At 37.2% G+C, this 27,589-nt stretch overlaps 1 protein-coding gene and 2 pseudogenes across 1 annotated transcript; all 3 read left to right on the top strand.

The window, feature by feature from the left end:
- The first annotated feature begins 3,705 nt into the window (after window positions 1-3,705).
- LOC133068895 (olfactory receptor 5D13-like) lies at window positions 3,706-5,324 on the top strand (annotated as a pseudogene).
- An 8,595-nt stretch (window positions 5,325-13,919) lies between these two features.
- Window positions 13,920-15,598, top strand: LOC133068887 (olfactory receptor 5D13-like; annotated as a pseudogene).
- Window positions 15,599-23,874: 8,276 nt separating this feature from the next.
- LOC133068876 (olfactory receptor 5D14) lies at window positions 23,875-25,939 on the top strand. Its single transcript, XM_061159809.1, has 2 exons — window positions 23,875-24,001; window positions 24,990-25,939. The coding sequence occupies exons 1-2, from the start codon at window positions 23,875-23,877 to the stop codon at window positions 25,937-25,939; spliced, it is 1,077 nt and encodes a 358-aa protein (XP_061015792.1).
- The last annotated feature ends 1,650 nt before the right edge of the window (window positions 25,940-27,589 follow it).

The following is a 27,589-nucleotide window of genomic DNA, read 5'->3' as shown; positions in this document are numbered from 1 at the left end:
CCAATTTTTTTCACTCTCCTCTTTCACTTTCATCAAGAGGCTTTTTAGTTCCTCTTCACTTTCTGCCATAAGGGTGGTGTCATCTGCATAGCTGAGATTATTGATATTTCTCCCAGCAATCTTGATTCTAGCTTGTGCTTCACCTAGCCCAGCGTTTCTCATGATGTACTCTGTGTATAAGTTAAATAATCAGGGTGACAATATGCAGCCTTGACATACTCCTTTTCCTATTTGGAACCAGTCTGTTGTTCCATGTCCAGTTCTAACTGTTGCTTCCTGACCTGTACTGTACACTTAAAATATCTTAAGAGGGTAGATCTCATATTCTGTTCTTACCACAGTAAAATAAAATTTAAGAAAGAATTAATGGTACTTTATGATGACTAAAATTTAAATTTTATTTGGATTCCATCCAGTTTGTTCTTTCCCACTAATACACTCTTTTCTTTCTGAGATGTAATCTGGGGTACCATATTGAATTAGTTTTCACATCTCCTCAGTATCCTCTGGTCTGAAAGACTCTTTCACTCCTTTCTTGTTTTGTTCTTGACTTTGACAATTCTAAGTAATATTGGTGAGGTATCCAGAAGATTGTTTCCAGATTGTGGGTTTACCTAATGATTCTCTCACATTAAACTGGGATTGTAGATTTTTGGTATGGTTTTATCATAGAGGTGAAGCTTTTCTTATGAAATCATATCAGGGGTGAATTATACCCACATTACATCATTGGAGAAGACCACCTTTATCTTTTGCTTAATGCAGAGCTGGCCAAGTTTCTCTACTCTAAACTTGAAAACTGGATTTGAAATATAGTTAATAACAATTATTTCCATATTTTTTCATATTTCAAAGTCTACATTTCATGTTTATTTGATGAATACCTAGTATTTCAAAAGTTCAATGTCAAAATAGTAATTAATGGGATAGATGTGGTGGTGTAATTATCTTTAATGACTTAGAAGAAAATGCATCTACTAAAATGACACAAGAAACAGTGTTTTGACTAATTACATGGTTTGTGGTCCACTGAGTAATACTCAGTGGCTGACTTCATTTTTCCGGGCTCAAAAATCACTGCAGATGGTGACTGCAGCCATGAAATTAAAAGATGCTTACTCCTTGGAAGGAAAGTTATGACCAACCTAGACAGCATATTAAAAAGCAGAGACATTACTTTGCCAACAAAGGTCTGTCTAGTCAAGGCTATGGTTTCTCCAGTGGTCATGTATGGATGTGAGAGTTGGACTGTGAAGAAAGCTGAGCACCAAAGAATTGATGCTTTTGAACTGTGGTGTTGGAGAAGACTCTTGAGAGTCCCTTGGACTGCAAGGAGATCTGACCAGTCCATCCTGACGGAGATCAGTCTTGGGTGTTCATTGGAAGGACTGATGTTGAAGCTGAAACTCCAATACTTTGCCTATCTGATAAGAAGAGCTGACTCATTTGAAAAGACCCTGATGCTGGGAAAGACTGAGGGCAGGAGGAGAAGGGGAAGACAGAGGATGTGATGGCTGGACGGCATCACCGACTCAATAGACATGGGTTTGGGTGGACTCTGTGAGTTGGTTAAGGACAGGGAGGCTTGGTGTGCTGCGATTCATGGTGTCGCAAAGAGTTGGACACGACTGAGCAACTGAACTGAACTGAACTGAGTAATATTCCAATTACAATTCTGTGTACTTCATATCTTCATGGTCATGGGGGGGGGGGGGGCGGAATATAAGACCCAGGGTTTGGCAGAATTTAGACTGTGAATTCAGCTTTTAAATTATTCTTTGTATTTTTTGATAACCTCTAATGTCCCTAGAAATAAAATACCATTTTTTGGCATGATCATTGAAATATATTACCATTTTTGCTAGCCTAAAGTTTGTTGTTGTTGTTGTTGTTGTTGTTTAATATCTTAAAGAATGTTTGAATACTGAGAAGAAATATGCCTGAGATTCATTCATCCTAAAAAGAAATTCTCAGTAAATTAATCAAGAACATCTGGTTTAAGGTCAGTTTATGTTATTTTTGGGCTTCCCTGGTGGCTCAGATGGTAAAGCGTCTGCCCACAGTGCGGGACACCCGGGTTTGGTCCCTGGGTTGGGAAGATCCCCTGGAGAAGGAAATGGCAACCCATTCCAGTATTCTTGCTTGGAGAATCCCATGGACAGAGGAGCCTGGTAGGCTACAGTCCATGGGATCGCAAAGAGTCAAACACGACTGAGCGACTTCACTTATGTTACTTTCTGTATCTTTCAAATGACGTGGAAAAGATGGAGCTACAGCTCATGTAGATTATTCCACAAACTATAGAGGATCCCTTTCTATGATCAGAGACATTTCAATTTGCACTAATATGGCATGAAGTGTTTTTGACAATTAAGATTTGTATTACTGAAACTGGCAGCAATGAGCAACAGGGAAATTGCAAGAATACACAGAATTTTGTAATTCCATAAAGCTAGTTCCAATCTGAGTACAAACCTACCATTAATCCACTGATTTTCTCCAAAAGTATTTAAAATTGCTAAGGTTGAACACCAAATCAATTTTTCAGTCTCTTTTGTTATTGATGTGAGTATTGCATCAATAAACTAAAACAGTGATTCCAGTCTTCCTAATATACCAAGGTGTTGCTAATATTTTCAAATGTTAAAGGAAAGCCATTTATTAAAACAGTCTGAACAATAACGGATATTTACAATGTATCTGCCCAGTCCCACTTGCTATTGGAAAAAAAATATTCTGATGACACATTATTTATATCTAGGGTTATTTATAGTGACTATTAAGCAGAATTTCGTGGAGCTGAGTCTGCAGCCTGATACTTGATCCAGACAAAACTGAGATGAAACTAACCGTCCATCTAATTTTACTGAAGTTTTATGTCTGTGTCTCATGGCCATTCATTTTAAGGCATTGCAGCTCTTGCTTCTCCATCTTGTCCAAGTTTGCCTCATTCTAGCAGAAGTTTACTCATTGGTAGAGAAAATATGTAATTTTCATTGTCTTTGAATGAATTTTGCATAAAATTGTTGTTGGTAAATATATCTTTCTGTTTCTCATATTTAACCATATATTGGTGGCTGAGACGGTAAAGAGTCTGTCTGCAGTAAATCTGGGTTTGATCTCTGAGTTGGGAAGATCCCCTGGAGAAGGGAATGGCAATCCACTCCAGTATTCTTACCTGGAGAATCACATGGGCAGAGAAACCCGGTGGGCTACAATCCGTGGTTTTGCAAAGAGTCAGACATGAGAGAGCAATTAACACTCACTTATAATTTTATATATATATCAAAAAGGTTTAGCTGCTAAGTCATACTGGAGTGGGTTGTATTCTCCTTCTCCAAGGGATCTTCCTGACCTAGGGATTGAACTCAGGCCTCCTGCATTGCAGGTGGTCTCCTGCATTGCAGGTGGATTATTTACTGACTCAGCCAGCAGAGAGGCCCACAGCAATACTGGGGTGGGTTGCCATTTCCTTCTCCAGGGAATCTTCCCCACCCAGGAATCGAATCTGTGCCTCCTACACTGAAGGTGGATTCTTACCATCAAGTCACTGTGGAAACCTTTTATATTAAAATAGATGATCTAAAATCATATTTACAAATAATTAATATAAATTAATTAGCTTCAATTAATGAACGAATCAATGTTAAGCAAAATGTCAATATAAAAAACCCAAAAATTACCCCAGGAGGCAGTATAACCTTAATGGAGGTTTTGATGGAAGGTACATGATTATTTCATGAATAAGATTCTATAATTAATTTAAGCACCAGATAGAGGGCATGAACTAGTTACAACTTAAGATTTATGCCAATTCACAAACTTTATGGGTGCTTAATTCTTTAATATGACTAGAATAAAATAATTATACTAAGATTTATATGGCACCTTTTACATGTCATGTGATCTCCTTGATCTTTAGTGTAACTGTTCAAACCATAACAAAGTACTCTGCTTCATTTTGGTGTCTCAAAATTTTGAGATTTACAATTTCTTTTGTGTTCCAAATTTATATTTTAGTTGTATATTAAAAATACTAAGTAAGGGTTAAATTTTAAATGATAGCATGAATAGTCTGTATTTTAGTGGTTCTCATAAGTTATCATGCATCAGAAATTACCTGGAGGGTTGGATAAATCACAAATTGTGGGCTCCATTCCAGAGTTTTTTATTCAGGAATTTGGAGATGGGGCTTTAGAATTTTCATCCCTAACATATTCTTAGGTGTCCCTGCTGCTGCTGGTTTGAGGACCATACCTGGTGAATATATACAAACTCCCCAGAGACATGAAGTTTCTGCCTTCTCTGTTTCTCTTTTCTATTCATTTCTATTTTTCAGGAATAATGTTTGGTCCTTTGTTCAACAGGAATCATTCTGCTATCAGAAGGAAATCAGAGTATCATACCCACATTTATTCTCCTGCGTTTTTCAGAATATCCAGAACTCCAGGTCCCATTTTTCCTTATTTTCTTGTCTATCTACATGATCACTGTGGTAGGGAATTTAGGCATGATCATAATCATCAATATCAGTTCAAAACTCCACATGATCATGTACTTTTTTCTTAGTCACTTCTCCTTTGTCAATTTCTGTTTTTCTACTGTAGTTACACCCAAACTGTTGCAGAATTTGATTGTGGAGGACAGAACCATTTCTTTCTCTGATTACATTGTGCAATTTTGTTTCGCTTGCCTATTTGATGAGGCAGAAACATTCATGTTAGCAACAATGGCCTATGACCACTTTGTGGCAGTCTGCAGCCCCTTGCTGTATGCCCCTGCGATGTCTCCGAAGCGCTGTGTTCTCTTGGTGGCTGGCTTTTACTCATGGGGTGTAGTGTGCTCCATGACACTCACATACTTTCTTCTTGCATTATCCTATTGCAAGTCTAGCACCATAAATAATTTTATCTGTGACCACTCTGTAATTGTTTCTGTCTCCTGCTCAGATCCCTATATCAGTCAGATGTTATGTTTTATTATTGCCATATTCAATGAGGCGTAGCAGTCTGGTGATTATTCTAATGTCCTATATATTCATTTTTATCACTGTTATGAGGATGCCTTCTGCAAGTGAGTGCTGGAAAACTTTCTCCACCTGTGCTTCCCACCTGACAGACATCAGCATCTTCCATGGAACCATCCTTTTCCTTTACTGCATTTCTAACCCCAAAACTTCTTGGCTCACAGTTAAAGTGACTTCTGTGTTTTACACAGTAGTGATTCCTATGCTGAACCCCTTGATCTACAGCTTGAGGAACAAAGAAGTAAAAACTACATTCACAAGATTAGTTTTCACAAAATCACTTTGTCATGCCACCTAATATTCTTAGATTCATTATTCTATTTCTGAAAAAAGCTGATTTACTATACTACAGATTGTCCCATTCTTGTAGTGAAATTGATGACTCAAATCTTTTAATAAATAAACTTAGTTAATATACCTATGGCAGGACAACTTTTTATTGAGTTGATTATTGATTGTTACATACATCAGTGCTTAGTAAAATAGCTGTAAACCACATGTAAACCAAAACAAACAAACAGACTGTTTTTTGTAATATTTATAAATTGATTTTTAGTGAATTCAAATTTATTAAAAGTTTATGGGTATAGGGTAAAATAAGCTATTTTTTTTTCTGCCTTAGCTAGTTGGCATGAACATTATAAGAAAGATGACTAAGGAGAAAGTTCAAGTTTCATGCAAAGAAGGCATAAAACGGTTTATGACTCCCTTTTCAAAACACAAGTCTGGGAAAATTAAAGACAGAAGGGCAACGTGGACTCCAAGAACTAATCAACTGAACACACAATAGAAATAAAACATGAGTAACCAACCAACAACACAATTATGCTAATCATACAAAGACCAAATGTTGTCTTTTTTTTTTTTTTCAAATGTTGTCTTAAACTACGGTGTTTAGGTACATATGACAGCAATCTAGAAAAGAAGACACCTGGAGTCAGCAGGGAGATGAGAGCTTGATGAAATGTATTAGGTTTTGTTCCCACCTTGGCCCCTGGTAACCCTGTTTCTTTATCATTTTTTTAGGGTTCAAACTTGTACTTTATGAAAACAATTAGGTACCATCAGTTAGAGTTTACAGCCCATGAAAAGCAATTTTACTTCATATGTTTTGCTATTGATAATAAAAATGTCAACAATAGTAAAAGTAATTGTTAAACAAAGCTTTTCAGTGACTATTATTAATTAATTATTTTATTTTATTATTGGAGTACAATTGCTTTACAAATTCTTTACCATATATAGTATAATTTTATATGTGTGTTTCCAAAGAAAGGGCTTCCCTTGTGGCTCAGCTGGTAAAGAACCTGCCTGCAATGCTGGAGACCTGGGTTGATCCCTGCATTGGGAAAATCCCCTGGAGATGGGAAAGGCTACCCACTCCAATATTCTGGCCTGGAGAATTCCAAAGAGGCCTCAAATAGTTGGACATGGCTGAGCAACTTTCCCTTCCAAAGAAAAAGTGATTCTCAGTTCATCAGATATGTGCATGTCAAACTTAAGTCCCTAGACTAGTAATCATACTCCAGAGCTGGCTTAAGCAGAGCTGGTTTCAGCATATTGTAGCTTATAATGAATCATTTGCTAATCATTGCATAATAAATGGTGGAAGTCAATTTCTATTCATGGAATGTATAGCCTACTGACCAGCAAGCAAAATTAAAATATCATTCTACTTTCCCCATGTTCCTATCCTTATTTTATTACAAAAACTTTTACAGTAATCAAGGCAATAGGATATTAGACTAATAGGATACCAAAATGGACTCAAGTGTCTCTGGTCATTTAAATTTCAAAAATATCCGCTATTATAATTCAATAGAGAAATAATTTTCAATAAACAAGGCTGAGATAATTGAGTATCCACATGGAGGAATAAGCTTTTATTTTTACTTAATAGCATACACAACTGTTAACATGAATGAAATGAAATGAATCCTTGCTATTGTTCAGTCACTAAGTCATGTCCAATTCTTTGCCACCCCATGGATTGCAGCTCACCAGGCTTCTCTAGCCTTCACCATCTCCCAGAGTTTGCTCAAACTCATGTCCATTGAGTCAGTAATGCCATTCAAACATCTCATCCTCTGTTGACCCCTTCACCTGTCCTCAACCTTTCCCAGCATCAGGGTCTTTTCCAATGAGTTGGCTCTTCTTATCTGATGGCCAAAGTATTGGAGCTTTGGCTTCAACATCAGTCCTTCCAATGACTATTCATAGTTGATCTCCTTTGGGATTGACTAGTTTGATCCCCTTGCTGTCCAAGGGACTCTCAAGAGTCTTCTCTAGTACCACAATTCAAAAGTAACAGTTCTTCATCACTCAGCCTTCTTTATGGCCCAACCCTCACACCTGAATGTGACTACTGAAAACATCATAACTTTGACTATACAGACCTTTGTCAGCAAATTTATGTCTGTACTTTTTAATACACTCTCTAAGTTTGCCATGGCTTTCCTTCCAAGAAGTCATAAATGAATGAATCATAGATGTAGACATAAAAATTAAAACTAAAAAATTTAGCATAAAACAAAATATCTTTCAAAACTTGGGGTGAGAATTTTTTGAATGAACATGAAAATGATGGATCTTTAAAAAACAATAAAAGTTGTTTTTTCACAGAACTAGACCAAAGAATTTCACAATTTGTATGGAAATACAAAAAACCTCGAATAGCCAAAGTAATCTTGAGAAAGAAGAATGGAACTGGAGGAATCAACCTGCCTGACTTCAGACTCTACTACAAAGCCACAGTCATCAAGACAGTATGGTACTGGCACAAAGACAGAAATATAGATCAATGGAACAGAATAGAAAGCCCAGAGATAAATCCACGAACCTATGGACACCTTATTTTTGACAAAGGAGGCAAGGATATACAATGGAAAAAAGACAACCTCTTTAACAAGTGGTGCTGGGAAAACTGGTCAACCACTTGTAAAAGAATGAAACTAGAACACTTTCTAACACCATACACAAAAATAAACTCAAAATGGATTAAAGATCTAAATGTAAGACCAGAAACTATAAAACTCCTAGAGGAGAACATAGGCAAAACACTCTCCGACATAAATCAAAGCAAGATCCTCTATGACCCACCTCCCAGAATATTGGAAATAAAAGCAAAACTAAACAAATGGGACCTAATGAAAATTAAAAGCTTTTGCACTACAAAGGAAACTATAAGTAAGGTGAAAAGACAGCCCTCAGATTGGGAGAAAATAATAGCAAATGAAGCAACAGACAAAGGATTAATCTCAAAAATATACAAGCAACTCCTGAAGCTCAATTCCAGAAAAATAAATGACCCAATCAAAAAATGGGCCAAAGAACTAAACAGACATTTCTCCAAAGAAGACATACAGATGGCTAACAAACACATGAAAAGATGCTCAACATCACTCATTATTAGAGAAATGCAAATCAAAACCACAATGAGGTACCATTACACGCCAGTCAGGATGGCTGCTATCCAAAAGTCTACAAGCAATAAATGTTGGAGAGGGTGTGGAGAAAAGGGAACCCTCTTACACTGTTGGTGGGAATGCAAACTAGTACAGCCGCTATGGAGAACAGTGTGGAGATTTCTTAAAAAACTGGAAATAGAACTGCCATATGACCCAGCAATCCCACTTCTGGGCATACACACTGAGGAAACCAGATCTGAAAGAGACACGTGCACCCCAATGTTCATCGCAGCACTGTTTATAATAGCCAGGACATGGAAGCAACCTAGATGCCCATCAGCAGATGAATGGATAAGGAAGCTGTGGTACATATACACCATGGAATATTACTCAGCCATTAAAAAGAATTCATTTGAACCAGTTCTAATGAGATGGATGAAGCTGGAGCCCATTATACAGAGTGAAGTAAGCCAGAAAGATAAAGAACATTACAGCATACTGACACATGTATATGGAATTTAGAAAGGTGATAACGATAACCCTATATGCAGAACAGAAAAAGAGACACAGAAACACAGAACAGACTTTTGAACTTTGTGGGAGAATGTGAGGGTGGGATATTTGAAAAGAACAGCATGTATACTATCTATGGTGAAACAGATCACCAGCCCAGGTGGGATGCACGAGACAAGTGCTCGGGCCTGCTGCACTGGGAAGACCCAGAGGAATCGGGTGGAGAGGGAGGTGGGAGGGGGGATTGGGATTGGGAATGCATGTAAATCCATGGCTGATTCATATCAATGTATGACAAAACCCACTGGGAAAAAAAAATAATAATAATAAAAATTAAAAAAGAAAAAAAAAAAAAAACAATAAAAGGAACTTAATTACCATTAAAATATTTGATAAAAATTTCTTAAGCATAAATGACACCTTTAATAAAATGAAAATATAAGCTACAGATTGTGGGTAAATATTTGCAAAACTTAATTTGATAAATTATTTGTATGTAAAACATACAGAGAAGTCTTCATAGTCAAAACGACAAGAAAAAAGAAACTACTTAAAGGTTTGATGAACTATTTGAGCACATATTTGACAAAACAAAACACATAAACCATCTATAAACACATGAATAAATACTAAGCATCATTAGTCATCAATGACATTCTTATTAAAGTTACAACTTATACCACAAGGAGAAACTACCGTACCCTATTTAGAATAGCTAAAATGAATAAGAGTTTCAAATCTTGGTGAAAATGTGGAACAAGTTGAATGCTTATGCATTTCAAAAAAGGAATATAAGGTTAAATAACTTTGAAAATAGTTTAGCAGTATCTTATAAAGTTATGCAAACACTTTCCAGACTATTATGCTACAGAAACTGTGATAGCAGCTTAAGTCTCTAAGTTGGTGGCAATTTGTTGTGCAGCATGGAAAACTAATATCCAACAAGGTTGCTAATTCTGGGTGACTAGAGTGTAGATATTGGCTCCAAAGCCAGTCCAGGGTACAGAGGTGTCAGCTATGGGGGGAAGATGCATTGTGGACCTCAAGCCTATCTCAGTGAAAGAATAGCCATAATGACTTGTGGGATTTTGGATCAACATCACGCTATGTACAATAATTCTGTGCCTGGTGGGAAACAGCCTCTGGTGTGTTATGGCTTCCTGGTAGAGTCTGGCAAGTTGTCAGGAGCCTAGGGAAAACATTTGTTGTCGTTGTTTAGTCACTAAGTTATGTCCAAATCTTTTGCAAATACGTGGATAGCAGCCCACCAGGCTCCTCTGTCCCGTGTATTTCCCAGGCAAGAATACTGGAGTGAGTAGCCATTTCCTTCTCTGGGGTTTCTCCCCGACCCCAGGGATAGAACCTACATCTCCTGCATTGCAGGCAACTTCTTTTTTATCCCTGAGCCACCAGGAAAGTCAGTGGATATAATTGTGTGATATTTCAGTGTAGTGAAATCAGTGGATTGATTGACACTCAGAGGTTTTAGAGACTTAAGCATTCACCATTCATCACCAAGATGCATTCACCATTTTTAAGAGATTATGTTATTTAATTGTATTACTATAAGCTTGGAAGTATGTATAGCTCATATTTAGAAGGAAACACAATTTAGTTTCAATAAAGAACATCTTTGTTTCTGCAGACAATAGTATTCATTTAGGTTAGGCAATAAAACCAGAGACCAAGTTATGTTGTTCATACATCTCAAAACACATGGCACTTCATATACAGAATGGGACAGAAAAATCATACAGTAAATATATATAATAGCAGTCATTAATATCTCTGAAAGATTAGCTTATTTATCTTTCATTTTGGGTTTTACTGTAGTCACCATGTTTTCTTATTCAGTTCATGTTTTTTCCTATAATTATTTCTTAAAGAAATCCATGAAAGAGTCTATTGAGTCACTGTCTCCAGTGATTTAGAAGAAATTGCCTTCTTGCAAATTGCCACATAGAAAAGCATTCAAGCTAATTTCTGGATGTGGGATATAAAAAGAAATAGCTCAAGAAATGCTCTCTGGGGTCTAAATCCCCAAGGTCATGGAAGCATACATAAGCCCTACATTTTGTTCATAGGACTCAGATTCAGCTTCCAAATCTCTCTCTCTTTCTCTCTCTCTCTGTTTCTTCCTTTCTCTGAGTTTTTCTGGATATTAAGAAAGAATTATATTCCAGTCCCATTAAATTTTTGTGGGCTCCTGCTACATCGACCAACTCCTTAATATTTTACATGATATTTGAATTCAGAGTGGGAGCTCCCCTGGAGACAATTAGTAGTAGAAACAGGATCTTCAGGTGAGTTGATTTCAGGTGGGATTTTCTATCATGTTTCTTTTCTCTCCTTTGGGGAACTCTGAGATCCTGAAACCTCTAAAGCAGTGGACACTGTTTGTCAGTCTTTGTGTGGTGATGTCTCCTGAGTCCATTTTGCTGAAGACTGAGCTTTGATCTCCTCCCCCTTCACTGGGGTATCATCCTGATTTTTGCTCTGAGGATATCCACATTGTGCTTAGCAGAATAGTCACAATGAAATTTTTAAAAATATTATAATGCCTGATAATTCCTCAATACCTCAAAATTGAGTTAAAAGAAGGTAAGAATCATATGTATATAATAATAATGAACACCATAATATACAATTCCATTTTTCTGACAGTAATGTCCACTGGCATGTCAAGGGTGTAGGAAATATGGTTGAAGTAAAAAGGAAAAGTGTCCTTATGATAGCAATTTTCACGAAATGTTTTGTATATTGTTCAAGTGCTGCATCAGTATGTAAGGAAAAGAGGAAATTACAAGCATTATATTCTGAGAATACTGACTTGATTAAAGAAGGTTGAAAATTGAAGAATATAGTTAGGATAAGGCTTTATGTAAAACTGAGCAGAGAAATTTAGACTTGATAAATTAGTTAATAAAGGAGAAATTAAAGTTTTTAAGAGCCAGAAACTGTCATAACAGATACAGTAATCAAGAAAAGAAGAAATTAATTTTCTCACAGTGCAGGGTAGCACCACTATAGGGAAGTTGGCTGAGCCTGGGTGATCCATGAGATTAAAATTGGATGATTAGTAAGAGTCAGATAATAAAGAGAAAACAAAGGGTAAACAGAGACAATTTATTGAAGGACAGTGATTGATGAATTAACATGAACAGGGCCAAGAGGAAATTCAGAAAAAAAGAGTTGAGCTATTCTTCAACATCACAAATTGTTCCTGCATTTTTGTTGCTGCCAACTTTGGACCTTGACCTGTTTCTTAGATTGTTTAAAATAATATGTGTTTAAAAATAATACCAATTATTCAGAGTATTAATAATTAACAGAGATGAAGGTGGGAAAACCTTTTTTGAACTCCACAACTGTCAGACTTTGTGCTAATTATATTAATGTCATTTTCTAACTTAATACTTATACACCTATAAAATATATATTATCATGTCACTATTACTGATAAAGAATTTGAGACTCATAAAATCTGAGTGATTCACTAAAGATCATACAGTAAATGCCAAAGCTTGCAACTGAATTTAAATCTATGTTTCCAACTCCTTGCTTCTTTCATTGAGCCAGTCTGTCTGTCACTAGCTCTTCTCCACTCCCCACCCATTCCCTTTTCTGCATATAGGAAATATATTTTTTGAGTGTCAAAAGTACCGCAAAGCTATTCAAGAAATAATGAATTATTTCTCCCTTCACATGGTCAGACAAAACTAAAATTGCATCCTTGTTTATGAGAGTTGAACTAATAGTCCCTTTATTAATCTGAATATTTCAGATGTGTGCTTGTTATTGGTTAACTTATTTTAAAATATTTGCTAAATAAATATACTTCTGTTGCTATAAACTGCTTACCAGTACAAGATGCTTTTGCTTTCTCAAAATAATGTATACAAATAATTGTATAACTCAAAGCAAGATTATCACCTGTTTTTTATTTTATTTTATTTTATTTTTTCACCTGTGGTTTTAATCAAACTCAATATTCCTGTCACCAGAAGTTTTGTGGGTCATAATGTAACCTTGTGTTTATTACTGTATTTTCTGATTTTCTTGAGAAACAGTATAGAATATGGAAGAGTGGAACAAAATATATTTTAAGTTACTCTATAATTCAGATATTCTATAAGCATTTAATGCTATAATATTCCTAATAAATGTATTAGATTGAAAATATTGATAGCAAGTTAAGAGATATTGATCAAAGAATTTAAAAGACTATACTGAGAGCATCAGTGGCACTATGTGAGACAAATGATAAACAGTGAGATAGGAAAGAAAGCAAAAGTGAGGGTGCCACAAATTATAACACAACTCCATTACTTTACCAGGTTGCTGCAATGAACACAAAGCCAATAATCTTAGCATCAGACTGGAATCACTGGAAAACTTGAAGATAGAGCTTTCTTTCCCTCAGTGTCCATTTATGTTTTTCAAAATGTGAAAATTCTTGTGGTGACTCATGACCTCTGCCTTTTCAATGATCTTCAGTTTGAACATAATGATAGAAGTACAACTGCCTCTAAAAACATTACTCCTCCTGCTTTTTAAAATAAATTTGAGTGCTATGTTTTCATTTATTGTTATGTTACTCCCATTAAACAGCACAGACCTTCAGAATGATGGAACTGTGAAAAACATGTTTTTCTATGACACTATAGAAAATGTTTCTCTCCGACTCTAAACTAAATTCAATTTCTGTCACTCATGGTCACTTCAAATCTAACTCATCACCAGCAGGCTGTGTTAATTCAAACAAGTTTCTTAGCTCATATATGCTTCCATTTCCTTTTGTAAAACATGAGACTGCTTGTTTTGAAATTCATGTCTTATTTAGTGGTCAAAACTAATGTACCAATATTTTAACACAATGTCTGACACACAATAAATATCATATCCATGGACTGTCATCATTATCATTGTTATCATTTTATTATCACTATTTTAGATTTTCTCCAACAACAATTATGTGGTTTGCTGAAGGAAATGAGACTGCCAGAGCCACGTTCACCCTTGGGCGTCTTGGGCGTCTCAGAATATCCCGACCTCCAGGTTCCCTTGTTCCTGATTTTCCTCACCGTCTATGCCGTCACCGTAGTGGGGAACCTGGGCATGATCACCATCATCAGGATCAGTCCCAAACTCCACATCCCCATGTGCTTTTTTCTCAGTCACTTGTCATTTGTTGATTTCTTCTATTCCACCACAGTTACACCCAAACTCTTGGAGAATTTGGTTGTGGAAGACAGAACCATCTCTTTCATGGGATGCATCATGCAATTCTTCTCGGCTTGTATGTTTTCAGTGGCAGAGGCATTCATGTTGACAGCGATGGCCTATCACCAATTTGTGGCCATTTGTAAGCCTCCACTCTACACAGTGGTCATGTCCCCAAAGCTCTGTGCATCGTTAGTGGCCTGTCCCTACATGTGGGGTGTAGTCTCTTCCCTGACACTCACTTATTTTCTCCAGACATTATCCTTCTGTGGGTCTAACATCATAAATAATTTCCTCTGTGAGCACTCTGTCATTGTCTCCGTCTCCTGCTCTGATCCCTTCATCAGCCAAGTGCTCTGTTTTGCCATCGCCATATTCAATGAAGTGAGCAGCCTGGTAATTATCCTCACTACTTATATTTCCATTTTTGTCACTATCATAAAAATGCCCTCTCCTGGGATTCACCAAAAACCTTCTCTACTTGTGCCTCCCATCTGACCGCCATCGCCACGTTCCATGGGACTGTCCTGTTCCTTTATTGTGTACCCAGCTCCAAAAACTCATGGCTCATGGTCAAAGTAGGTTCTGTATTTTATACAGTGGTGAGTCCCATGCTGAACCCTCTGATCTATAGCCTCAGGAACAAAGATGTGAAAGAGAGTGTCAGGAAATTAATTAATCACTTAATACAATTTGGTTGAAGATCTGTATGTCCAAAAGAAATTTTATCTATTACATAGTGTTGATTAAATCTTCTTGTAGACATGATGACTCAAATTATGTAGTCAACTCATTAGATCATAAAGTCATAAATTGGCTTTTTGATCTTTTAGTTTCTGTTCAGTTCAATGTCAAATAAAATAACTGTATATCATGTGTAAAATGATGTGTGTTGTGGGTGTATGAAAAGTGAAAATGTGAGTTGTTCAGTCACATCTGACTCTATGCCATCCCATGGACTATAGCCTGCCAGGTTCCTCTGTCCATGGAACTCTCCAGGAAAGAATAATGGAGTGGGTAGCCATTGCCTTCTCCAGGGAATCTTCCTGACCCAGGGTTTGAACCTGGGTTTCCTGCATTTCAGGGAGATTCTTTACCTTCTGAGGTACCACCATGCTACCTCCATGCTACCACCATGGAAGCACTGTGGGTGAATATTGTCCCCCAAATATCCATGTCACCCAGAACTCAGAATGTCACCTTGTTTGAAAATAAGATCTTTGCAGATGTAATTAACGTGAGCATCAAGATGAGCTTAAGGTGAACCCAAAATTCAATGAGTGTCTTTAACTGCTTCCTGGCTGTTTGTAAACCTGCACTTACACAGCTGTTGTGCCCCAGAAGCTGTGTTCCATCCTTCTGGCTGATGCTACAGCTGAGCATAGACTATTTCTTGCACTCATCCTTTCAGTTGTATTGCTTACTGTGAGTCCATCATAGTTAACATGGTTGATATGAATATTCTGCTGCCCTTTTGGATCTTGTTTTACTTTAACCAATTCAATGAATTAAGAAAACTCAAGAGTCATCATCTCCTAGCTTTCACTTCTGTCACTATTTTAAAGATACGTCCCACCTGTGGGCATCACAGAGTCCTGTCTACCTGTGCCTTCCACACATCATCATCCTTTCTGTCTATAGCATGTGCATGCTGTGTGCTAAGTCACTTCACTAGTGTCTGACTCTTTGAGACCCTGAACTGTAGCTGCCAGGCTCATCTGCCCATAGGATTCTCTATACAAGAATATTGGAGTGGGTCGCCTTGCAATCCTCCAGGGGATCTTCTGGATGCAGGGATTGAACCCGAGTCGCTTAGGTCTCCTGCAGGTACCTTACCACTAGCGCCTCCTGGGAAGCCCGTCTATAGTATGCTCAGTTCCAAATTCTCATAAATAATTGTTCAAGTACAGTCTCTTTTATACTATGTTAATCCTGACGCTGAACTCATTGACATACAGTATACATACAGATATACTCACTGATATAATACTTGAAATACAAAAACATAAAACACCTTGTAAAGAAGTTAATAGACTCCAAAATATCTTAGTGCTCAATCCAGCATTAATAAATACATTTCCATGAAATCATGTATGTGCCTATTCAACTATCACCTTCCAAGAAAGTTCCTTTCTGAAAACCTAATATAATGAGATAATCACTCCTTATTCCCTTAACCTGATTTATATTTTTTCCTAGAAATAGATGATATGTTTAATATATGCAACAATTTATTTGTCTCTTATTTCCTTCTCCCTGCATACACTCCAAGAGAGCAGACATTTCTAGTATTATTATTGTATCTTATATCTCTAATGCCTAAAAAATTACCTATAGACATGTTTGGCCTTCAATGAATACTTGACAGATGAATAAAAGATGAAAAGAAATGAAAAATTTTGACTAAATTCATAATAATTAGTACTGTGCTCACCTAGGTAAGGGAGCTTACCTGCTGGCTCAGATAGTAAAGAATCCTCCTGCAATGCAGAAGACCCACGTTCAATCCCTGGGTTGGGAAGATCCCTTGGAGAAGGAAATGGCAACTCACTCCAGTACACTTGTCTGGAGAATCCCATGGACAGAGTAGCCTGGCTACAGTCCATGGGGTCACAAAGAGATGGACACGACTAAGTGACTAGCACTTCACCTAGGTGATGTCTCTTTAATGAATATAGTTGTCACATGAAATTTAAAAAGGTAAAATAACATGTATAATATACTCAAAGATAAAAAATAACCATACTTATATAAATGCTTCTATTGCTGAGTACTGTACCTTGGAATATGTATATATATATATATATATATATTTGCCTAATTTTAAATATTTCATTGTAGTTGCATATTCTATAAACATTTGACTCTTGCAGTTTTCAGAACCACAGAAATGACACTTCCATTATCAAAAGTGTCTCATAATTAGACCTTGAATGTAGTTTATTAAAACTGATCATGTTCAATTTAGGGATCTTGCCCTTTCTAAGCAAATACAGATTTCAGAACATCTGAAGAGTCTATTCAGTAATGTAGTTAATAGTTTAGGTATTATTAGTTCATCTGAATTACTTGGATGCAGAAATTCAAACTTGTAGAGTGCTAGATATAATTGATAAATAACATCCCTGATTAGGTGGATTCTGGTCCACCACAATCAGAGAAATTTGTTTATAACTTGGATTAAAAGTCAGAATGATACTGGATCATTACACGTATTTCTAGCTAAACTGCTTTGGGGCACCTACCAAGTGATAATTGTGCTCATTGGAAAGCTTGAAAATAGTGCTACTCATATTCCTGAAGTATAGCACCTCAAAAATATTTGGGTTCCAGAAAAATCATGTATGATTCACAAGAAAAAGTGTCTGAAATATGTAAATACCCTGTAGAAAGTCTGTGAAAATCTCCCTTTAAGCAATTATACTTACTTGTTATGCTAATGTTTCAATTAAAATTTCTTATAAAAGTTGATCTCTCTTAAGATAATGAACAAACTATGAAATCAGAGTAGGTAAATATTAAAAATCAAAATAAATGCACCATGTTAGAATTAAAGTATGTTCTATTGAAGCACATGGAAACATTAAAAAGAAACCTCAGAATGAGAGGAAAAAATTAAATATATTTAAGAAGCTGAAGGTCAATATCTACAATCAGTATCTACTAAATATCAATATTATAACATCTATGACAAAATAATTAGGAAAATACAGTAAAGAGGTGATAAAACTGAGAAAATATGTAAAACAAATCAACTTCAGTTTTTCCTTGTGCATCCAATAAGTATTTTTTTTCTGTGTATGTCATCACATGAAAAATCATAGCAAATCATTGCTCTGGAGAAACTCAAATACATATGCACAAAAAGATGTGCAAAAACATTCAGCTGCATATAGATTGCAATAACAAAAACTAGAAATAGCCTTAATGGACATTTAAAAAATGGTATAGTCACACAATTAAATACTGTATAAATTAAAATTATTGCATTAGAAAAATATACCAGTTAGCACAAATATCCTTCAGTCTTATTTATATTCAAAAGTACAGTGAATACTATATATCTTGATTCACATAGGTAAAAAATAAACAACATCATGGGAGTGAAAATGACCAAATTATAGATGAAGTTAATCACCAAAGAATAAGAGAGGAATGAACTGCCATCCTAAAGGAGATCAGTTCTGGGTGTTCATTGGAAGGACTGATGTTGAAGCTGAAACTCCAATACTTTGCCCACCTGATGTGAAGAGCAGACTCATTTGAAAAGACCCTGATGCTGGGAAAGATTGAGGGCAGGAGGAGAAGGGGACGACAGAGGATGAGATCGTTGGATGGCATCACCAACTCGATGGACATAGGCTTGGGTGAACTCCGGGAGCTGGTGATGGACAGGGAGGCCTGGCGTGCTGTGGTTCATGGGGTCGCCAAGAGTCAGACACGACTGAGCAAATGAACTGAACTGCCAGGAAGTTATGAAAGGATCTTTGGTCTGTGATGTAGTGTTCTAGGAAAAATAAGTAAGCAAATGTTATTATTATTATTATTATTTAGATCAACCTCTCAGTGTTTCAAAGGGAAAGAAAAGTCACAATTGAAAATTTCAGTGTTCTTTATTTCTTCCCCAAGGGAGATCATTAAAAGTATCAAAATATCTTTTTCTAGGAAGCAATTACCTTTTGATGTTAAGAGAGTTTGGAGTAGATAAAACAACCTGTCTTCATATTTAGTTTTCTTGTTTAGGCCAGTGTGACATAAATCTCTGGTGTAAATCCAAAATGTCTAAATGACATTTCACATGTGAAAGATTTAGAAGTACTGTGAATGGTAAATGGTGCTTATCCAGTGATATATTGGTAAAGAAATAAGCAGGCTCTAGAAAATTAAAAGATGAAACTGCTCTTTAACTGGCCTTACTATTTAGTATTCTGAAATGTTTAACTCACTGAAAAAATTAAAGTCCTAGCCAAAAGGCAGAGTCACGTTGATTTACAACATAATTATAATGATATTTTGGTTCCAGAAGAGAAGCAGCTTCTTTCCAAAGAAAACATACACATAGCCAAAAGATACAAGAAAACATGTTCAAAATCACTGATAATTAGGGAAATATAAATTAAACCAGAATGAAATATCACCTAACACCTTTTGGAGAAGAAAGTGGCAGAACACTCCAGTACTCTTGCCTGGAAAATCCCATGGACAGAGGAGCCTGGTAGGCTGCAGTCCATGGGGTCGTGAAGAGTCAGACATGACTGAGTGACTTCACCTTCACTTTTCACTTTCATGCATTGGAGAAGGAAATGGCAACCCACTCCAGTGTTCTTGCTTGGAGAATCCCAGGAATTAAGGAGCCTGGGGGGCTGCCGTCTGTGGGGTCACTCAGAGTCGGACGCAACTGAAGCGACTCAGCAGCAGCAATACCTTTCTAAGAATGGCTATTATCCAAAAACTACACCGAAAGACAAAAAAAAAAGAGAGAGAGAGAGAGAGGAGATAAAATGCTAGCAAGAATTTGCTACTAGCGAAAAGAAAACAGAATCTTGGTCCACTGTTGGTGACTGTATAGAAAAAGGTGCATAATAATTAACATAGAACTACTGTATGATCTGGTAATCTCACTTTTGAGTACAAGTCCAAAGGAAATGAAATCAATTTATCTTGAAGAGATATCTGGCCCCTACATTCATTGCAGTATTATTCACAATAGCCAAGACATGGAAACCATACAAGTATCATAAGTGTCCATTGACAAATGAAAGGATTAAGAATTTTGTGAGTATGTATAATAATATATAATATTATTCAGGTATAGAAAAGAAGGAAATCCTGCCATTTGCAACAACATGGATGAATCTTGAGGGCAACATGCTAACTAAACTAAGACAAAGAAAGACAAATGCCATGTCATCTCACTTATATGTGGAATCAGAAAGAATGAGCTCATAGAAGCAGAGTTTAATGGTGGTTTGCAAGGGTTAGGGAGTGAGGGAAGCAGGGAGATATTGGTCTAAGGGTGCAACTTCCAGTTATCAAACAATAAGTTCACCAGTCCAGGTTCGATGCATGATACAAGGTGCTCGGGGCTGGTACACTGGGATGACCCTGAGGGATGGGATGGGGAGGGAGGTGGGAGGGAGGTTCAGGATAGGGAATGTGTGTGCACCCATGGCTGATTCATGTCAATGTATGGCAAAAACCACTACAATATTGTAAAATAATTAGCCTCCAATTAAAATAAATAAATAAAGTTTTACAGAAAAAAAAGAGAAGACAATAAGTTCTGAAGTTCTAATGTACAGCATGGTGACTGTAGTTAAAAAATACTCTAGTGTATACTTGAAAGTTTCTGAAGAGTTTATCTTAATGCTCTCACCACACACACACACTTGTAACTACATGAGATGACAGATATGTTAACTAACTTTATTGTAATGTTTCCCAATACATGTGTGTATCGAACCATCCCATTGTACACATTAAAATTGTATAGTGTTATAAGTTAATAAAGCTATAAAATAGTATGCCTCAATAAAGGTGGGAAATAGAAGAAAGTAGCAAATTTCATCTCTTTATTAAATGGAGAAGATGATACAAACAGAAGACAAAATTTTCAAATAAGTGCATAAACAGTAGAGGACTATAACAGCAGCAAAGTCCTGAGGGGCAGGGGTGGTTATTTCCCCATAACGAGTATCATGGTCCAGTACTTTGTGTAGCTTAGTGGAAGAAGAAGATAGATAAATACATGCATGACAGTGTAAGCATGTAAATACACAAATACATACATATGCATACATGCAAAGACATACATAGTTAAAAAGTCTTCTCAGGACAAAATTAGAGAATAACTGCGAAAGACTGAATAATACCCCCCAAAGTCACTCAGGCTCTAAACTCTGAAATCTGTGAGTGGACCTTCTATTACAAGGGGACTTTACGGCTGTGATAAGGACTTTGAGACAGGAAGATGATCTGAATACTAAATATAAGTGTCTTTATAAGAGGCAGGCTGGGGAGATTTGTTACAGTGGAGATGAAAATGTGACAGTGGACCAGAGACTGGAGTGAGGCTGCTGCAAGTCAGGGAGTGCCAGCAGCCCCCAGAAGCAGGAAGAAGGGAAGGGTGAATGGTTCCTGGCATCTCCAGAAGGAAAGAGCTGTGAGCATTCCTTGTCTCAAGCCCCATAAGACTCATTTTGGACTTCTTGCCTACAAGGTAATAATTATGAATGGTTATAGACCACTAAGTTTGCGGCAAATTTTTGACAGAAACAATAGGAATATTGAACCTTTTAAAGATGCATGTTCAAAGGCTAAAAAATATGACCACAACTTACTATATTGATTAATCTCTTAGCCAAAGATATGGGGCAAGAATATCACAAGAAAAGCAGAAATCCAGGACATTAGTATTTTTCAAAGCAGCTGTGTATTACTTAGACTGACCTCTCTCTAGGAAAATCACGGGGAAAAGTAGTCTGGTATGGATGCCTCTGGAGCTTTCTCTTAATCCTACAAGGGTAATGTTATAGGTTGTAGTTATACTATACTAGAGGAGAGCAATCTAGTTATTCTGGATGCAGTTACACTAGAGGAGGGTAAATTACGCTGTTTCAGAAAATTGACAGAGGTAAACCTAAATTCCTCTCTTGTCAATCAAAACTGACAAAATTTTATTGAAATGTAAGATAAAGACCTTTTTGAATATTATTCAAAAATCACCTAGACCATTTTTCAAAAACTGGCTTACAAAAAAAGGGGTAAAGTTTCACAGAACTGGCAAATATTTGTGTGAGCTATATGGAAGATGCAATGTGCTTAATGTATTAGATATTTTATACAAACAGATGAAGGAAGAGGTCAGCAGTGAGTTCAACCACGAAGACAGAGAGACCAGGGTGGAAATCAAATATTAATGATTCCATCATCAGTTCAGTTCACTCGCTCAGTTGTGTCCAACTCTGCGACTGACGGACTGCAGCAAGTCAGCCTTCCCTGTACATCATAGGGGGTCACATCACACACAGGGTCAGTGCAGTTCAGTCTCAGTCGTGTCCGACTATCTGCGACCCCATGAACCGCAGCACGCCAGGCCTCCCTGTCCATCACCAACTCCCGGAGTCCACCCAAACCCATGTCCATTGAGTTGGTGATGCCATCCAACCATCTCATCCTCTGTCGTCCCCTTCTCCTCCTGCCCTCAATCTTTCCCAGCATCAGGGTCTTTTCAAATGAGTCAGCTCTTCGCATCAGGTAGGCAAAGTATTGGAGTTTCAGCTTCAACATCAGTCCTTCCAATGAACACCCAGGACTGATCTCCTTTAGGATGGACTTGTTCGATCTCTTTGCAGTCCAAGTGACTCTCAAGAGTTTTCTCCAACATCACAATTCAAAAGCATTAATTCTTCGGCGCTCAGCTTTCTTTATAGTCCAACTCTCACAGCCATACATGACCACTGGAAAAACCATAGCCTTGACTAGACAGACCTTTGTTGGCAAAGTAATGTCTGATTTTAATATGCTGTCTAGGTTGGTCATAACTTTCCTTCCAAGCGGTAAGCATCTTTTACTTTCATGGCTGAAATCACCATCTGCAGTGATTTTGGAGCCCAGAAAAATAAAGTCAGCCACTGTTTCCCCTGTTTCCCCATATATTTGCCATGAAGTGATGAGATCAGATGCCATGATCTTAGTTTTCTGAATGTTGAGCTTTAGCCAACTTTTTCACTCTCCTCTTTCACTTTCATCAAGAGGCTCTTTAGCTCTTCTTCACTTTCTGCCTTAAGGGTGGTGTCATCTGCATATCTGAGGTTATTGATATTTCTCCCAGCAATCTTGATTCCAGCTTGTGCTTCCTCCAGCCCAGCATTTCTCATGATGTACTCTGCATATAAGTTAAATAAGCCGACTGACAATATACAGCCTTGACGTACTCCTTTTCCTATTTGGAACCAGTCTGTTGTTCTATGTCCAGTTCTAACTGTTGCTTCCTGACCTGCATACAGGTTTCTCAAGAGGCAGGTCAAGTGGTCTGGTATTCCGATCTCTTTCAGAATTTTCCGAAGTTGTGGTGATCCACACAGTCAAAGGCTTTGGCATTGTCAAAAAAGCAGGAATAGGTGTTTTTTCTGGAACTCTCTTGCTTTTTCAATGATCCAGAGGATGTTGGCAAGTTGATCTCATGTTCCTCTGCCTTTTCTAAAACCAGCTGGAACATCTGGAAGTTCACGGTTCATGTATTGCTGTAGCAACTGAATGTAAATTGACTTGTGTCCTGTTTATTATAACTCAAACATGAAATATATCTCTGACAAGATGCTTTCTAGGAAAATAATTACGACACAGGGCATATCAGGTGTGAAAAAAGTTGGAAAATTATATCTGAATCTTTTAAATATTTTGATAAATGGTAAGTAAATCCAAGAAAGAATAGATATTAAACATATACTCAAGAAACAGACAAACCAAATTGCAAAGAAAACTATGTAAGTAAACTTCCAATTCTAGACATCATTATACATATATATATATATATATATATATAGACTCTTTTCCCTTAGCTTTAGTTTAGTGTCATTCATTCTAGGAGCATTTTAATTACATGGAAACAAAGCCTAGCAGCCAATTTCAAGTCACACTTTTCTGTGTAATTCCGAGACCTGCCATTTGCCTTAATGATCTGTTTTGATGCTTGTGAGGAAAATGTTGCTAGTGGTCCTCCAGGGCTTGAGTCCCCAGGGCTACAGACTCAGATGTAAGAGCGTTGATCTCCCAGTTATACTCAGCCCACAGAGAAACAGGACAGTGGAGACCTGCTTCTCTGTTGCAGGTAAGTTTTTGACGTTGTTTATGACACAGTAAAAATATTATTTTCTTGAAATGGTAACTGAGGTCTTCTTTTCACTTTCCTTTTTATGTTAAATCACTGTAAATGCTAGCCAATTCTGAGTCCAATAATATTAAAGAAAGAAATTAGCAATCATGTTTCAAGACTGACAACTATTTCACAAAGAAGAGAATAAACTTGCTACTGGGAAATGGACATTTATACATAATTATTTATGTGTAGTTTAAATTGCTATATAAACTTTTACAAAAATGAGAAGTAGTTAATTCTGAGAGAACTCCTACCTGATAAATCTTGAGACCCTTAAGAGACATGTATACAATGTCTAGGTTTGTAATAGAAGTTAATCCATAAGCTATAAATCCTGATAAAGTGTACACTCCACTTAGAATTCCAAATGAGTCATTGTTCTCCTCAGCAGTGAAGCTGTCCCAGGAGAGAAGTATCCTTTACTGAACAAAACATGCCAAAATGGGATCACTGTGCTCTCTTTTTAGATGTCTCTATTATTTTTTCTCATACTTAGAAGACAAACATATTCTCTTCAAGGTTTTAATTGATTTGTGTATGCACACAAAATACAGTAACAATATATGTTTTTCTTTGAAGCAAACATCTCACATTTTTCTTAGATACTTTTATTCGCTTACACATTCATGTGCAATTATTTTCTATCAGTTATGTGCATACTATGCTACTAGCTGTACTCACTTCAATGTGTTAAGTATTTCTGAGGAAAATACCAGCTGCAATGGATATGCAAAAACAGTTCAGAGACTCAGTTGGATAGGCAGATCCATCCACAGTAGTTATCTATATAAGGAATGTTGTAAATGGAAAAAGTTAGAACTAGTAACTCCTTTCATTTTATTTTGTACATTATAGAAAGTCATAATATGATTTTCACTTATTTCTGTAAATCTCCTCTTTGTCAAGAAAAATTCCCTTCTCCCATCCCTTCTTTTCAAAGGCATCATAGTGATGACTGCAAGAAATCTGAGTCTGGAGACAACATTTGCCCTCTTGGGTTTCACAGATTACCCAGAGCTTCAGATTCCTCTCTTCCTCATGTTTCTGATCGTGTACATTATCACCGTGGTAGGAAATCTGGGCATGATGGTAATCATCAAAATTAACCCTAAGTTTCACACCCCCATGTACTTCTTCCTTAGTCATCTTTCTTTTGTTGATTTTTGTTACTCTTCCATTGTTACTCCCAAGCTGCTCGAGAACTTGGTCATGGCCGATAAGAGCATCTTCTACAGTAGCTGCATGCTGCAGTACTTCCTGTCCTGCACGGCTGTGGTGACTGAGTCCTTCTTGCTGGCAGTGATGGCCTATGACCGCTTCGTGGCCATCTGTAACCCTCTGCTTTACACAGTGGTCATGTCACAGAGGCTGTGTGCCCTGCTGGTGGCTGGGTCATATCTCTGGGGCATGTTTGGCCCATTGGTACTCCTTTGCTATGCCCTCCAACTAAACTTTTCTGGACATAAGTTGATCAACCACTTTTTCTGTGAATACACTGCTCTCATTGCTGTCTCAAGTTCCAATACACACATCCCCCTCCTGCTGCTCTTTGGCTTCGCCACCTTCAATGAGGTGAGTACACTTCTGATCATCCTCACTTCCTATGTCTTTATTTTTGTCACTGTGCTAAACATCCGTTCTGCCAGTGGACGTCGCAAAGCTTTCTCCACCTGTGCATCTCACCTGACTGCCATTACCATCTTCCACGGGACCATCCTTTCTCTCTACTGTGTACCCAATTCCAAGAACTCTCGACAAACCGTCAAGGTGGCCTCTGTGTTCTATACAGTGGTCAACCCCGTGCTGAACCCTCTGATCTACAGCCTGAGGAACAAAGATGTGAAGGATGCCTTCCGAAAATTAATAGACACAAAAGCTTCATTTCACTGAACCAATGTCCAAAGAAGTTTTCAATCTCCATTAACAATGGGAAAAGAGCTTTCCAAGATGTGTAGCATATATTTACATGAGGATTTTACAGATGGCTAAGATATTAATCTATTAAACTGTTCCCCTTAAATATAAATTTTTGACAAAGGAACATTTTTTCTTTCTTCCTGCAGTACCTAAAATAGTACTTATCTCTGGGTAAACCTATAATAAACATGTCTAAACATGAATGAATAAATGAACGAGTAATTTTGTGTCCTCTTAGGTACTTAGTATTAAGTACTGCTTATTATATAGCAATTAAACATGCCTGCTATTCTTCCACATAGAATAAATTTGACAAAAACAATGAAATTTGAAAGTTAGAAAATTTAACATATTGTTGATGTCATTCCACCTTTCTAATATTCTTCTAAAATGTTGTTTTATGTGGTTTAAATACAGTTAATCAAACAGAACTGCATATTTATATTACTCAGTTTATGACTAATGACTATGAAATAAATGTCAGTAAATTTTTATATTTAAATCAATTATTTAAAACACCTGCCATGTCAATAAGTCTAAGATAAACAAATATGCAATGCAGCTTTCCTGTGAATGTGTTTTCCAGACATATAAAGGGTCACTGCCAATGATGCTCTTTATAGATTTTGGTTTTGTGTTTTTGTCATGAGACTCCCTTTTTCAGTTCAGTTCACTTCAGTCACTCAGTTGTGTCTGACTCTTTGTGACCCCGTGAACCGCAGCATGCCAGGCCTCCCTGTCCATCACCAACTCCCGGAGTCCACCCAAACCCATGTCCATTGAGTCAGTGATGCCATCCAACCATCTCATCCTCTGTCGTCCCCTTCTCCTCCTGCCCTCAATCTTTCCCAGCATCAGGGTATTTTCAAATAAGTCAGCTTCTCACATATTGGAGTTTCAGCTTCAACATCTGTCCTACCAGTGAACACCCAGGACTGATTTCCTTTAGGATGGACTAGTTGGATCTCCTTATAGTCCAAGGGACTCTCAAGAGTCTTCTCCAACACCACAGTTCAAAAGCATCAATTCTTCAGCACTCAGCTTTCTTTACAGTCCAACTCTCACATCCATACATGACCACTGGAAAGACCGTGGCTTTGACGAGACAGAACTTTGTTGACAAAGTAATATCTCTGCTTTTTAATATGCTGCCTAGCTTGGTCATAACTTCCCTTCCAAGCAGTAAGCATCTTTTACTTTCATGGTTGCAATCACCATCTGCAGTGATTTTGGAGCCCGGAAAAATAAAGTCAGCCACTGTTTCCCCATCTATTTGCCATGAAGTGATCAGACCGGATGCCGTGATCTTAGTTTTCTGAATGTTGAACTTTAAGCCAAGTTTTTCACTCTCCTCTTTCACTTTCATCAAGAGGCCCTTTAGTTCTTCTTCACTTTCTGCCATAAGGGTGGTGTCATCTGCATATCTGAGGTTATTGATATTTCTCCCGGCAATCTTGATTCCAGCTTGTGCCTCCTCCAGCCCAGTGTTTCTCATGATGCACTCTGCTTATAAGTTAAATAAGTAGGGTGACAATATACAGCCTTGACAATATATGCCTTCTTCAGATGATACTTTTTGTGAAAACAAGTTTAGGGTGTATTAAGAATTTCAAACTAATGACA

This window comes from Dama dama, chromosome 2 (genome assembly GCF_033118175.1).
Source record: "Dama dama isolate Ldn47 chromosome 2, ASM3311817v1, whole genome shotgun sequence".
Taxonomy (NCBI): domain Eukaryota; kingdom Metazoa; phylum Chordata; class Mammalia; order Artiodactyla; family Cervidae; genus Dama; species Dama dama.
Note: the sequence above shows the minus strand (reverse complement) of the source record. Positions and strands in the feature narration are given on the sequence as shown.

What these genes read in the sequence shown, in the direction of transcription:
- LOC133068876 (XM_061159809.1), top strand. Translation starts at nt 23,875, where the DNA reads ATGTTGCTAGTGGTCCTCCAGGGCTTGAGTCCCCAGGGCTACAGACTC. An exon ending in GACCTGCTTCTCTGTTGCAG is followed by an intron (nt 24,002 to 24,989) that starts GTAAGTTTTTGA and finishes TTCTTTTCAAAG; the next exon opens with GCATCATAGTGATGACTGCA.